General features: G+C 28.9%; 1 protein-coding gene across 1 annotated transcript; it reads left to right on the top strand.

Annotated features, from left to right (window-relative positions):
* Positions 1 to 2,390, top strand: LOC114180249 (putative FCP1 homology domain-containing protein C1271.03c). The gene is made up of 7 exons (XM_028066536.2): positions 1 to 292; positions 739 to 1,018; positions 1,101 to 1,182; positions 1,320 to 1,386; positions 1,564 to 1,749; positions 1,865 to 1,925; positions 2,044 to 2,390. Exons 2-7 carry the CDS (start codon positions 760 to 762, stop codon positions 2,199 to 2,201), a joined length of 813 nt encoding a protein of 270 aa, XP_027922337.1. The 5' UTR covers positions 1 to 292; positions 739 to 759; the 3' UTR covers positions 2,202 to 2,390.
* The last annotated feature ends 12,981 nt before the right edge of the window (positions 2,391 to 15,371 follow it).

Genomic DNA, 15,371 nt, shown 5'->3' with positions numbered 1-15,371 from the left:
ACTTGCATTTACTTCTGTCAGTTTTCTGTAACTACTTTTGGAAGTGAAAGAGTTACTTTGTTGGCCAGTTTATTGAACAGTCACAGTTGGTGACATTTCTTCAATTTATATGCGACAGTTACACTTTTCACAGCTTACGTTACAAAGCGAAACCGAACGGTTCATTTCTTGTCTCAGTGTATGTAGCAGCGTGCATGGTGTGAAGAAAGAAGCGCAATTATTAATCTTTCATAGACCTTGTTCTGTTCCAATAACTCTGTTTTTTTCCATTTTGTTGCATTAACTTGAACAGGTACCACCTTCATCACACTCATCTTTCTTTCTTTTACTTCACTCCCTTTTATCTGTTTTATCCAATGCTAATGTTCATGTATCATCTTATGTTGTTTCTTTAATCTCTTCTTTTATAATCTTGCACGTGTTCTTGTGTGTGAAACAGTGGCAATATCTTATAACAAGAAACTCTTTTGTTTATCTGTTTTTATCTGTTCTTGATGGGCATTTTTTTATCTGTTTTGCTAATGTTGATGAATGTGGATTCTTCTGTTGATCTGTTTCATGTGAATATGGGTTTTAGAAAAAAACAAAAAGTGATTTTCTGAACATTCATTCATAAACACGCTGATACAAAAGAGAGAGAACTGCAAGAGCAGCAATACTAATTATGGTTTGGATTTTTCTGTGTAAATTTTCTAGTAACTTATTTTAATAATGTTGTTGTTGCCAATGTTTTCTAAGAGAAAAAAATAAAATAGGAGAATGGATCCGAAAGGGGATGCAGTGAGTACTGAGTCAAGTGTGGTGGCCAAAGAAAAAAGAGATGAAGAAAAGACTGTGTCTGCTACTGACATAAATGGAGATCTCAGTGCAGCAATTTCCAAAATTTCTCTCCATGGAACTCGAGTTTTTCCTTCGAAGAAAAGACTAATTGTTCTTGATATAAATGGGTTGTTAGCGGCTGTAGTTTCTCCTCCTCCGAAGGATCGCGAAGGTGATATAACCATTGCAAGGAGAGCAAGTAAGAATAGTGCTGTTCTTTGTATTTTATGAATCTTGTTCATTCTTATGCTAATTTTGGCTATGTTTGAATTTGATTTCAGTATTCAAGAGACCCTCTTATCTTGAGTTTCTGGAGTTTTGCTTCGAAAAATTTGAAGTTGGCATATGGTCTTCAAGACTCAAGTACTCTTCTATCTACTTGTGTCTACTTTTCTGTTTTTGTGTCTTCATTTCACTTTCTGAGAGAATTTTGAACTGTGCTCTATTTTGTTGCTAGCAATTAGGTTTTAGCACAAACTTATGATTTCTTGTAATCGCAGGAAAAATGCTGATCGGATCATTAACTGTTTGATGCCATTCTTGAAATACAAATTGCTTTTCTGCTGGGTAAGTATTTGATGAATTGTTAAAGTGAACTTGTTAAAATAATAATTTAGAGATGAAAGGTTTGAAAAAATCATGCTAGAAATTAACAATGAGGAGTTGCATTAGCTCATAACTCTGCTATAGCAACTGCAATCTTCATGATTCTGAATCTGCATTTTTTTGGCTTCTAACATGCAGGACCTTTCTTATTGCACTGAAACACACTACAAGACTCTTGAGAACAAATATAAGAATGTTGTTTTTAAGGATTTGAGGAAACTCTGGGAAAAGCATGATCCTAATCTTCCATGGGAGAAAGGGTATTACAATGAATCCAACACTCTGCTGTTGGATGATTCACCTTACAAGGCATTGCTGAATCCTGTAAATAATTTTTAACTCCCTTTTCTTTCCTTGTTACAGCTTCTCAGCTTTTTTTATATCACCTATTTAATACATTTTCTAACCTTCTGTTTTAATTTTTTGATCTGTTGTTCAGCCAAACACCTCGGTTTTCCCTCATACATTCAGTTATCATGATGAAAACGACAACTCTTTAGGTAAAAATGTCTCATGAAATCTAACATTTTCTTCATGATTAACCAAAATTTATTGAAAACAGTCGATTTTAGTGTCTTACTCTGCAAGGATTAACAGAAGAACTATAATTCATGACAGCTGAAGGAGGAGAGCTGAGAGTGTTTCTAGAAGGTTTGGCAAAAGCTGAAGATATGAGAAAGTATGTTGAAGAACACCCATTTGGCCAAGAAGCCATTACCGAAAAATGTGAATCTTGGAACTTCTATAGTCAGGTTATGCAGAGTCTCTCTGTTTGATTTGAAGAGAAAATGAGACATAAGGTTCATCTTTTTTGTTCTCAGATCATTAAACTTTCTTTGAACTCTGAACATTGCTGAAGATTTTGATTTAGATTACATGTTATCATGGAACTTGAATGGTGGCTGAGATATCCTTTTGGAAAATGCTATTGGAATTTATCAACTGTTCAAACATGTTATGGTTTATGTAGTTTTTCTACTAAGCATAGTATTGTTTAGTTTGGATTGCTTTTTGGAATTTGCTATTTGGATTTATTAAATATGAACATTTTTAGTTAATTTCTTTTTGAATATTTTAAACTTCAAAAAAACTTATCTCGTATCTTTCAGAAGGTAAAATCTGGTATAATTTCTTTATACTTTGCATTGGGTATTTCATAATATAAAATAAAAAATGTATTTGGATTATATAATTTGATATACAAATGCATTCTAGATTATAAAGTTCAGAATACAAGAATTTTGGATTGTGCTTCTGAAAATACTAAAGATTGTATTTCAAATTATACATTCTAAAAAATTTTGTATTCTAATGATACAATACAAGAATTTATGTGGTGCAAGAAGAAATTTATGAAAGTACATGAAGAAGCTGCCTATTCTAAATGTTTCGAAAAACTTATTTCTAGAAAAAGTTCATTATGGAAAACTTATTTTTAAAAAAAGTTCATTATGGAAAACTTGTTCTGGAAATGCATTTCTTATGCTCTAAAAACCTTGTTTTGGAAATCTTATTTTTGATTTTTGATTTTTGATTTTTTGTTGAAAATCTTGTTCTAAAAATTTTATTTCAGAAATTATGCTTTAGAAATGTCAAAAAAATTTATTTCAGAAAATTTTAAAAACAGGTAATTCAGAAATCACTTTTATGGATATTAAAATAGTCATTTTAATCATGAGGTTCAGTTAGAAATGATGGGTGGTGCTGGAAGAAAAAGTCCTACAATATCACAACTGGACTTGAAACATAAAAACACCGGACTCAACATGTAATTTGGTAACAATAGCTTTAATACAAATAATAATATACTTAAATAGAAGATAAACCTAAATAATTTAAAAAAAAATTATAAATACCAATTCTTGGTTTGATAAGTTTATACAAAACGTATAGTATCATTAAAATAATAATATTTTTTAGAAAGAAAAAAAACTTATTAACTATGTTGTAAGAAAATTAAGTTTATTACTAACTACAGTATGTTTCAAATGGCCTTGCGAGCATAGTATATGTTAAAACCAAATCTTATAATAAATACAAGCGGAAAACAGATGCTATCGCTCCTGTGCATCCAATTCTTTTATAGTCCAAATAATAATAAGTAGAATTAAAAAAATTAATATAACTATTATTACTACAAAAAGTAATTATCTGAACATGAAATTAAAATTGTAATAAAATATATGAAAAATATTTAAATTTATACACTTTGAACCAAGTTCCCATCGAACAACGTTGTTTCTCTAATACTGCCCAATATCTCTCAAATTCTTTTTATGCTGTGTTCGTATATTTAATTATAATTGGAATAAAATGTAGGAAAAGAAAAAAAAATATATATTTTTTATAATGTAACGTCTCATTTTAGTATTATATAATTAATAAAATAAGACATTTCATAATAATATTCAAAGACAGATTAACAAAATAAAAGATACATTAATACAGTCTTCAAAAAGTTTAGATTATAGAAATATATCATTTATACAAGAACATCAAACCTACAAAAATATCCTTATACTGAACATACCAACTACACATACTTCCACTACAAATTTCTTATCCTAAGACCATTTAAAACATATTAATTATAAGTCATACATGGATAAACTACAATAATTCACATAATTACACACAAACAGTTAACATTAAACTCAATTATCCAGATACATGCATCTGGAATCAGAATCACTAGAGACTTGCACTTGTGATGGTCTCTACTACTCTGCAGAGCCATTATCAATAAGTTTCACCTTACCACACACAAGGTTAATCCATCATCATTTAGGGTCATTATCTTGCCATAGACTAGGACCTCCTATTACTTTCATCAAATGAATCATCATCATTTGAGTATGAATGATCAATAGAATTTCAGGATGTCACCTTACTTGAATCCATAGTTCAATGCATACATTAAAATAACACCACCATAAAATCCCCTAGAGACCTATGAAATTACGTCAAACACATACAATGCTCGTATGTATCACAAACTCATTATCATCAAAGATTCACCACAATACTATCACAATTATATGCATCCTTAATCACATTTTCATATTTCATAATTTCATGTAATAAGCACTTTAAACATTAATGTTCAAGAACAACTAGTAAAATTTCGTGAAACACAAAGAAAAATACAAATGCCACACATAATAGAGAGGAGATGAGAGTTCATGTTAAAAGTGAATAAAACAAACAGAAGGTTCCACAAGTAACCCGTGGATTTCCCACAACATGCGGATTTGGCTCTAGCATGCAAAATTCACACCAACGTGTTCCATAAGTAACTTGTGGATATTTCCACAACCTGTGGATTCAACTATAAGAAGCATAATTCAAACAACGAATTCTACAGTTTACTAGTGGATATTTTCACAACCTGTGGATTCAGCTAAGAGAAGCATCATTCAAATAGTGAGTTCCAAAGGTAACCAATGCATATTTTCACAACTTGTGGATTTGGCTACAACCGACAAAATTCAAACCATATAAGCAAAAACAACCATACTCATCATAAATCAAATTCATCAACATGCATTCATTAATTTAGTAAAACACCGCAAAGCAAAATAATATTAGTTTCCTTTACCTAACAAAGCGGTCAACCGACCCAAACAACTCAACAGACTCAACGAACGTCAAAACACCTTTACCTCCACAGGACACTCTATCTATACCTAGGAACAACACAAGAACGATAAGGACATACCATTATGATCACTGATCAACAAAGGCTCATATTGATGATTAAAACGTCACATGCAACCAAAGTAGGGTCACATGCAAGCAAAGAAGACCCACAAAAAAATAAGCAGATATTCGACTTACACAATTGAAAAAACTAATCGGATGGAAAGGAAGAACTCACTAAGAAAATCATTCAAACTGTATGTGATATTTGAAGATGAAAACTTCTAAAAAAAAAGTTAGAAAACTCTAAAAAAGTTTCTCTTACAATAAGATTGTTAAGTTCTTATAATTTGTTAATTTATTAACAGCTATGACTTAGTGAAAATAACTTATCACTGCATATGCATACGTAGATTCTCATTAAACTAATGATAAATAAATATATAAAAAAAATGAAGGAAATGAAAATTCAATAAAGTATATATCGACAAATTTCTTATGAACAAATAAGTTAAAATTAAAATAAGTTTTTATGACAAATTAAAATTAACTAATAAATAAGTTTTTATGAGAAAAAAAATGTAAGAATTACTTGAAAACTTTAAACTTAAGAAGGTTTTGTTTTTAATTTATATATATATATATATATATATATATATATATATATAAAATTAAACATTTAAATATTTACTCATGTTTAAATTAACTACTATTTCCACTATTTTTCAGATTATTTGTCATGAATTCAAATATTCATTATTTTAGATGAAATTAAATCTTTTGTGTTTCACTTGGTTTACGTTAAAAGGTTTCAAAAACTTATTGGGTTAGACATATTTCAAAAGAAAACTATTTATTATCTTTAACCTTCTCATTAACATCCATATTTTCCTTTTTTTCTATTCCATCGTAACACTTGTAAATTTTATATTTTCTCTTTAAATGTTAATTATTATTATGGGTCTCTATACCTCAATTTTCATTTCCAAAATAATTCTATTAATAATAACTATAAAATATTATAAGAAAATATTAAATTAGCCTTTAAATATTAGTTCAATTGTAACATTAATAAAGTCGATTTATTCGATTCTAACTAAACACAAATAGTTATTGTAAATGATTTTGCTATTGATAAATTCAATTCAGCAACTCTAAATTGTTATTAATTATTTTTTATTTTTTAGTAAATAAAGATATGTGTTAATACAAACTTAACCTACTATGCACAAACATAATACATGTATCAGATACGATACGTATCTGATACGTAGATACGACGTCTATCTGAGAGATGTAATTATTAAAAAAATATGATAATTAAGTCACATTTAAGGAATGATTATGAAAAAAATATATAGTACATAACTTTTCTTTTTACATTCATAAAAAAATACATATACAAAAAACTTATAAGATGAAAAAAAAAACTAAATATAAAACTAATATTTTCCTATTAAGAGAATGTAAAGTTACCTTTTTTATCTTAAAAGAGAATGCATAACAACTAAGAAAATACATATACAAAAAACTTATAAGATGAAAAAAAAAACTAAATATAAAACTAATATTTTCCTATTAAGAGAATGTAAAGTTACCTTTTTTATCTTAAAAGAGAATGCATAACAACTAAGAGGGAGAGAATGAATTTATATCTAACTTTTTATTTCTTTTTTAAAACAAAAAAAATAAAAGAAGAGATGGAAAAGTAATAAATTAAACAATAGGTAAGAGAAACGTAATGTGAGAGAGAAGAAAAAAATATCTCAATAAATTTTATTATTTTTTTATTATGTTTAATTTTAGTTTTAATTATTTATTAATATTAAATATTATATTTTATAAAAAATTAAAATTAATTTAAAAAAATTAAAAAATTATTTTAAAAAAAAATTAAAAAATCCAAGAGAACCATGACCCCACGAACCTTCTAAAAAGTTCTGCGACTGCTAAAATTGAAGTATTGATTCATCATATAGCTTAAACTAAAATACAAAAATAAAGTCTATTAATGTTAAATGCCGAAAGAGTAGATATTTTCAATTATAAGACAACACTAACTACTTTTAATTATTTTAATTTTTAAAATTATTTATTAAATAGATAAGATTATCATATAGTCGACGTTAGTCTAATCTACTTTTAGTTTTTGTATTTTTTAAATTAGTGTTGGTTAGCCTAACATTAATTTTATTTATCTTATTATTTAAGTTAGTGTTGATTTAAAAATTCATTCATCTTCATGGTAACTAATATGAATTGTAAATTATTTTTAATTCAAATATTAATATTTAGATTTAAAGAGGACAATTCTCTTCATTCACAAAATTTTTCTATCATTTTCTGTATAAATTTTACTCACATTCATACTTATAAATCTTCTCACACTAATCTCATTTATCCACTTTCATCGGTCACACTTACCTCCTTTATCTATACACATTTCCTTCATTCACACATTCTCTTTCATCTACTGCAATTCTTTTTTGTTAAAAATATATTTGATTTAATATCAAACATTAAATTAAATAAATTTTAAAACAAAAATATTGGCAATTTTAAATTACTTTAATTAAAATCAATTTAAAAATTAATAATAAATTAATGTTGACTTAACGGTCTAACATAAACATAACGAAATTGACCTGTCAATATCAACTTTTACTTTTTAACTTTGATTTTTTACTTACACCAATATCTACTTTCTTGTAGGAGAAACCAATAAATAACCATAAGTTGAAACATAAAGTTAAATTTATCAATATCTACATCTATATGTATTTATACATTTAAAATTATAATTTTTATTTCCCAATATTGTCCATTGGTACAAGTTAGTTGCACTTAAGAATTTTATGAAGCTAAATTGAGTAAGAAAACTACACAATTATGGAAATGAACACAAGAACGATGATTTTAAGGGAAAAGAGATACATTGGATGACACAAAGACAGAATAAAGGTGCGAGATTTCCTAGCATGATTATTTGTCTGTTTATCATTTTTTTGAGTGTGAGATTTCAGATAAGAAAAAGTGACGAAACTCCTTTCTTCATTTCAATAGCTTGCACTCATACATAACCTTTGTGCATGCTACAGTACTCTACACAACATAGCTTCTTTGCCATCACCACGTCACTGTTTCCGTTGAAAAATGGTGTCATCACTTTTCAGTGTAACAAAATCATTATAATGGTTTGCTAAGGTCACATCATTTTTTTTTTTTAAATAACAACTGCAAACAATTTTATTCTGATCATCACTCTATTAGAAAACGTTTTGTTCGTTCCTTGTGTTGTTTGCATACTTAGACAATTTTTTTATTTTATTTAGAGAATAAGATTAAATAAATAACATGAAAATGTCTTTAAATGTGTCTTTAAAATTAAGGATATAAGACAATTGAAATTTTCTTCTAGGATTTGAAATAACTCAAGAGAAGGAATAAATATTTGTTGGAGAAAATATGCACTTAATATTCTTGTAGATACTATAATGCTTACAACAAAGTTGTGTTATCTTTAAACTTAAAAAGAAAACGGCTAAAAACTGGAGATACAATCTTTTAGTAACAACAAAAATTCGTTGATAATTCAATTTTATTAACAGATTATTAACAACAAAAATCCACCAATAAAATGATCGTCAATAAATTTTATTAGCAATCGCAAATCCTTTGATAAATATCTATCAGTAATTACTGATAAATTTTGCAAGTGAAGACAATTCTTCAGTTCTTTTTCTTCTTTTTCAATGTTTTTCTCATTCCTCCTCTCCTCCTCCTTCCCTTCCACCACCGTCGTTGTTGCATCCGTTGTCTCGACTCCTCCTCCTCCTTATTCTCTTTCTCCTTTTCCTTTTCCTTCTCCTTCTCCTTCTCCTTCTGTTCCTCTCCTATTCCTCCTCATCCTCCTTATCTTTCTCATTCTCTTTGTCTTCCTCCTCCTCCACCTCTTCCTCCAACTTCGACCGCCACCTTCGTCACGTCGTTGTCACCAACTTCGACTTCTCCTTCACCTCATCTTTCTCTTTTTCTTCTCACTCATTAATATATAAAAATTTTTTATCAGACTTGACAAAATTTATTGACGAAATTTATTGTTGAATACATTGTCAACATAAATATCCATCGAATAATTTGTCGATGGATCTTACAAACAAATTTTACCAACAAATTTATTACAAAAAAATATATTCTAGTAAATAATTTAAATTCTATAATTTATCGATCAATTTGATTTTTTCCAACATATTTATTTTTGTTGGTAAATTTATTCAATAATTATGAAATTTTACATATTGTATGCGCTCATGCTAAAAAACATGGTTCATTGAAACTCAAATAAACATAGTAAAATAAACCAAACTAAATTAAATCATCAAATTTTTTAATTTTAATTTTAATATATATATATATATGTATATATATATACATATATATATATATATGTATTATATATATATATGTGTATATATATATATATATATATATATATATATATATATATATATATATATATATATTAGAGATTAAAAGGTTTTAAATCCTAGTTGTTCAATTCATTACCCATCTAGTTGACAGAATAAAAAAAAGGTAGAAAATGAATTGTTTAATTTTAGCCCACAATATTGAAACACAAGAGACGAGAGCATGTGGAAGTGTGAGGTTTTAGATCATGCTGCCCTGTCAATTTATATACTTTTCACATTTTGAAATATAAGTAGCAAATCATTATTGAAGTTTAGTCTAACATAATTTAATATTATTCCTTTTCTTCTTATTTTAATCCAGTCAAATTGATTGCACTAAACTGATGCTAATTTAAATATTATCAATAATTCTTAGGACACGTGATAGCTATTATTGGTATCCACTTTATGCTCAAGAATACATAAAAAAAAAAAACCCTCACAGAATTTGAAAGTTACGTATGCAAGTGATCATATATTAAACACCAGAAATTTTCTCTTCTTCCTCTTCCTAAAATATTAGAAAAAGAGGAATGATCATGCATCATTCAATTATTGGAATCATGTCATGAAAGTGAAAGATAACCACGCATAGTGAATTCAATGTGTTGTGCGCCCCACCAAACAAGGACGAAAAGAAAACAAAAAGTTTTGTGTTTAGGGTTTAAGTAATGATTTATATATATGCTACCCAAATCCTATAAATTTAATCTTAAATGTATTTGAAGGATGATCTCACTAATTCAGCCGTTATTGTTAATAAACTAATTTTAGATTTTATCCGTAAAGATATCATGTTAACCAGAATAAGACACTATAAATAGATATAAATTTCATCTTACAAATTAATTTTGTAGGATTGAATTAGACTTAAATTTCACTTCTTAATATATTATCAGAGTCATTCAATGTTTATCCTAAAGAAATTTGTTATTTGTTGCAGTTATCGACTATCACTCATCATTCGGTCACTATCAAACCATCTATAAATGTCTAATTCCACATTTGAGATGTAGAGAAGTGTGTCGGATAACCCACTTATAAAATATGAAATATCTTTTAATTATTTATTATAGTTTAACTTATAAAATAAGGAATATCTTATAATTATTTATTATAGTTTATTGATCTATCTGTTTTTCTCATGTGACATAGGGACAAGATGGAATCAAGGCTTCACTATATTTAATAATGATCCACCACGCTAACATGATCTGTTCGTTGTTTAATAGTCACACCATCTTGGGACCCTTTTGGGCACTCCCTTTGTGATCTTAATTAGTCGTCTTCATTTTCTTTCTCAATATATGCCAATTATCTCTTTCTATCTCACTTTGCATAAGTACAATATCCCTATATTATTTAGGCTTATTCATCAATGACATATAAATACACAACAATACCCATTTACTAACATGAAATTACCTCGTTGAAACTTCAAATTCAATTATTAGGTTAAAATAAAGTTGCGTATTTTTTTTTACACCAAAATTATTCTTTGAGCATCTTGTTTTCTCCTTTACCTAAACCTAAACATAGAGTGGGGAAGGGAAGGGAGAATATTTGACCTTTTTATGATGAAAAGTGTTGTGTGTGAGAGATGAGAACTCATTTGCATTACAAACACATTGATTGGTGCAAAACTAGATGGAAAGATCACATGGCAATGATACAAAATAATTGGGTAAAGTTTCTTGGAACTTAGATGATGATGATGAGGTTGCTTATGGGTTTGGTTTATGCTAAAAAGTAAAGAAGGAAGCTCGTGGTGCTTCAACTTTTTGCATGTGGTGGTGTATCCTTCTTTTTCAAATATCTCCAACAATCGATCACCATCAACCCCCATTTTTTTTATAGCAATAATCAAATGATTTGGACCTTTTTTCATACAGGTGGAGTGTTACTATAACATCTTTCATTTTTATATTTTGCTTCCACTTATGGAGTCTATTCAACACTTTCATTGTAAAGATTTTTTAAATGTGTGGATTGAATAGTACAAACTTGACTTTTTACTTCCAAACTTTTTCTATCTTTCTTTTCTCCGTAGTCAGAGGAATATGGCACCATACACACGATACGTTCTGAATCAATTGTTCTAAGTATGTTTAAAAAAAATGAGGTGTTTCAGTGTACTAAAAAAAGAGTTAGAATTTTAACAATATATAAGAAAAGTCGAAATTTCTTGGTTATTATACTATGTACATAAATAGAGTTTAACCAACTATGTGTAATGGGTACGTAGGGCTTTTTGTTATCTTGCATACCTTTTGTATAAAGATTTTAATGTTACGTTGTTGCCTCATTGATATAAAAAGAAGATCCAAGACTTTCATACAATTAAACAATAAAATATAATTGTGATATGAAGAGTACATGTGAAAATTTTGTGTCTTAATGATAAGGAACTTACCAATGTTGAGAAGAAATTAATTGTTACACCAATGTTAATGAAATTTAAGTCAATGTATGTGATGAAATTTTTGACACAGAGTCTGTTTAAAGCAATAATAATATTCATTTAGGATGGCAAAGTTCGAAAATGCAAATTAGAGTTAGCACTTCTTAATGCCTTACGTAAGACGTTTGAGTACTTTAAAGACATTTTGTCTTTTGGGAGGGAACACACCATTCCTTTGGACTAAAGAGCTATATATAGGAAGTCTAGTTTTTCTGTTGAGTTTTTTTGTGTTGTTTTCTTCTGAGCATTAAAAGTACATTGTTTTGGTACTTTAAAGATAATTTTGATATATTTTAAAATTTTAAAATTAATGGTCATCAATGTATTTTGAAAGCACAACAAAGGAACAACATAGAAAAACCAGTAGAGAATCCAAACTCATATATAAGAGTTTCAAGAGTCTAAGAGAGATGATAACGAGTTCAATTTGAATATTTCAAAGTCAAAGAACAAGAAAAGTGGAGAGGCAAAAGGGAAGAAGTTAAAGCCTTTATCACTAGATAAAGGATGACTCAAGGGTTTGGAAGACCTAAAATGAACTTAAGAATGAGACCTTTTAGTTAAAATTTATTTTTCGAGCTTTTTTATGCAAAATTATCTATTAAATTGTCGTAATTAATTTCATTTAACTTTCAAACTATTTTCAAATTCCAACTCGTGTTCATCCCTTATTTCATCAAAAAATTCATTTCTAATCCTAACCTAATTAATGGTTTTGCAATTCAATCCAAGCAAAAATTTCAGTTTCTCATCAAAATATATGCAAAAAAACCCTCGAAACAAAAAGTATCGAAAAACAAAATCTGACAAAAGAAACGCATTTCTAATCCTAATATCAATTTATGTGTGATAAAGAGATAAGGACAATAAAACTAATTGAAAGTTAAAATATTTTTTCTTCATAGAAACTTGGAGGATATTGTTACATGTAGTAACTTGAGGGATTTGTTGAATATTAAAGAAATATGTTTCTCTTGAAAAAATCATTACATAACTTGAAACAAAATCTACAATAGTGGTACAAGAGGTTTGATATTCTTCTAAGGTAAACGAGGTTCTAGAGGTGCAATTATGATAGTTGCATTTATTATATGAGAAAACAATAGAGGAATATGTTGTTCTTGCTTTTTTATATAGACTACTGAGAATGAATATACAAAGGAATTAAAAAGTTTGAGTCTTGTGTCCAAATTTGTAAGAATATTTGAAGAAGGTTGTTGAGAGGTATAAGATGCATAAATCTAATCCTGTAGGCACACCTTTAGGTCACTACTACTTGAAACTCCCAATTACCAATGGAGTATGGAGTATGGAGCATCATGCATGAGATCATGTGTAACATGTTAGATATAACACACATTGTTAGTGTGATTAGTAGGTTCACGATAGATCTTGGACATACTCATTAATAAGAAGCTTTGAAATGGGTGTTAAGATATTTAAATGGAATAATATTGTTTGAATTGATATATAGACAATTTATCCATAGCGAAAAAGTTATAAAAGGATTTGTAAGACTGTATATTTTTTTTTCATAGATAGGTTATCTTAATTGTCTTGATAGTATTATGTAGAAATATGTTACACTCTTCAGAAAATGTTGTGTTAAGATATATTCTTATATGTGTAAATCCTTCTAACACTACATGAAAATGTCTCACTAATAACCAATTCTAGTGATCAAAAGTTATTAGTCAATGTAGTGACTAATTTTGGATACAAATTTACAAAATAAAAAATTATTGGCTACTAAAATAGTCACTAGTATGAATAAAAAATTATAATTGGTTTCTAAATTTAGCTACCAAGGTTTTAACTACGAAAGAAAATTGGTCCATAAACATTAGCTACCAAAGAAATTGGTTTCTAAATTAGTCTCTAATTAATTAGTGACCAATTTAGCAGAAAATTATATTTTTTTATTCATAATAGTGACTATTTTAGTAACCAATAATTTTTTATTTTATAAATTAGTATCTAAATTGGTCACTATATTGACTAACAAATTTTGATCACTAAAATTAGTTGTAATGAGACATTTTATTGTAGTGTACACTAGTATAGTTTTAACTTTCTAACTCAGCCTTTATGTCTCGGTTGTAGAGCAAACGAGACATATAAACACGCAGTGACAATTTTGAAAGTTTTACATCCTTTTATGTCTCGATTATGATAATATCCGAGGCAGAAACCCACATTCTGCCTCGGTTCACACAAACCTGAGGCCTAATGCCTGCCAGAATTTTCAACTCTCCCTCTATTTTTAAATTTTCAATGGAACGAAAAAGGTTCTGCTTCGATTGTCCAAGACCCGAGGCATAAACTTCTTATCTGCTTCAGTTTGATTTGCACCCGAGGCATAAAGGTTAGGTTAAATAAGCCAAAATTATAAACAATCTTTGTCTTATTCTTTGCGTCATGAGGTTCTTCATCCTCATTTTCTCTAAACACAAACCCCTCTCCAAAATCAGACCCAACATAGAACCAATCCACTCCAAAGTTTCAAAATTTCTTTCACCCCAATATCTCAGATCCAACATGCAATCTCAAACGTAAGATCTTTCAATGGATTCCTTCAATCTTGAAGAAGAAACCCTTCATCGTTGCTCTCCTTGTCGGGGTGCCTATGCTGGACGAAGCTCCTCTTCCTCGTCGGGACGTCTCCCTCTGGTTCATTTCACACGAAGCAATCTGCACCAGTGCCCACAATAGCCGCGTCAACACTCGCCCTCATCGCTCCAGCTCGGTCAGAGTTGTCAGCAGCAGTCGCTACCAGAAGCGTCATCGCTCCCCTCTCGTCGCTCCAGCTCTATCATCCTTCTTCTCATGTGAGCCACACCAGATCTGTAAGCCATGCCACCGGGCCCCACTGTCGCGCTCCCGTACGTGATCGAAACCGTCACTGCTATGCTTATTTGAACTTCGACTCGGCAATGCCGCCGACGATTTTTCTTTCCTATGTTTTAATGCCTATATTAGGCCTCAATTATTCTAGAACCGAGGTAGTAATAATTGAATATGCCTCAGGTGTGAACCGAGACAGAAAGGTAACCTCTTTTACCTCAACAATATATGTCTCGAGTCTTAAACCGAGGTCAGAGGGTCAAAATAACTACGACAGAAACTCTCTCCTGCACTAGTGGTAATATCATATAATTTCTTTTTTCCATTTTTGTTGTATGCTTTTATTATTATTATTATTATTTGAATATAACAATTTGTACTTTAATTTAATTACATCGTATAATGTATGATTGTTAAATGAGTTTTTATTTTATTTTATGAGTTTATAATATTATATAATGTGAACATCTTTTAAGGTTCTATGTTCAAGGAAAAGTATAAAATAGAAATTGATTAGTGCATGAAAATAAGCA

The sequence above is a fragment of the Vigna unguiculata genome, chromosome 4 (genome assembly GCF_037176805.1).
Source record: "Vigna unguiculata cultivar grain cowpea cultivar isolate G323 ecotype 2 chromosome 4, ASM3717680v1, whole genome shotgun sequence".
In the NCBI taxonomy this organism is placed as follows: domain Eukaryota; kingdom Viridiplantae; phylum Streptophyta; class Magnoliopsida; order Fabales; family Fabaceae; genus Vigna; species Vigna unguiculata.
Note: the sequence above shows the minus strand (reverse complement) of the source record. Positions and strands in the feature narration are given on the sequence as shown.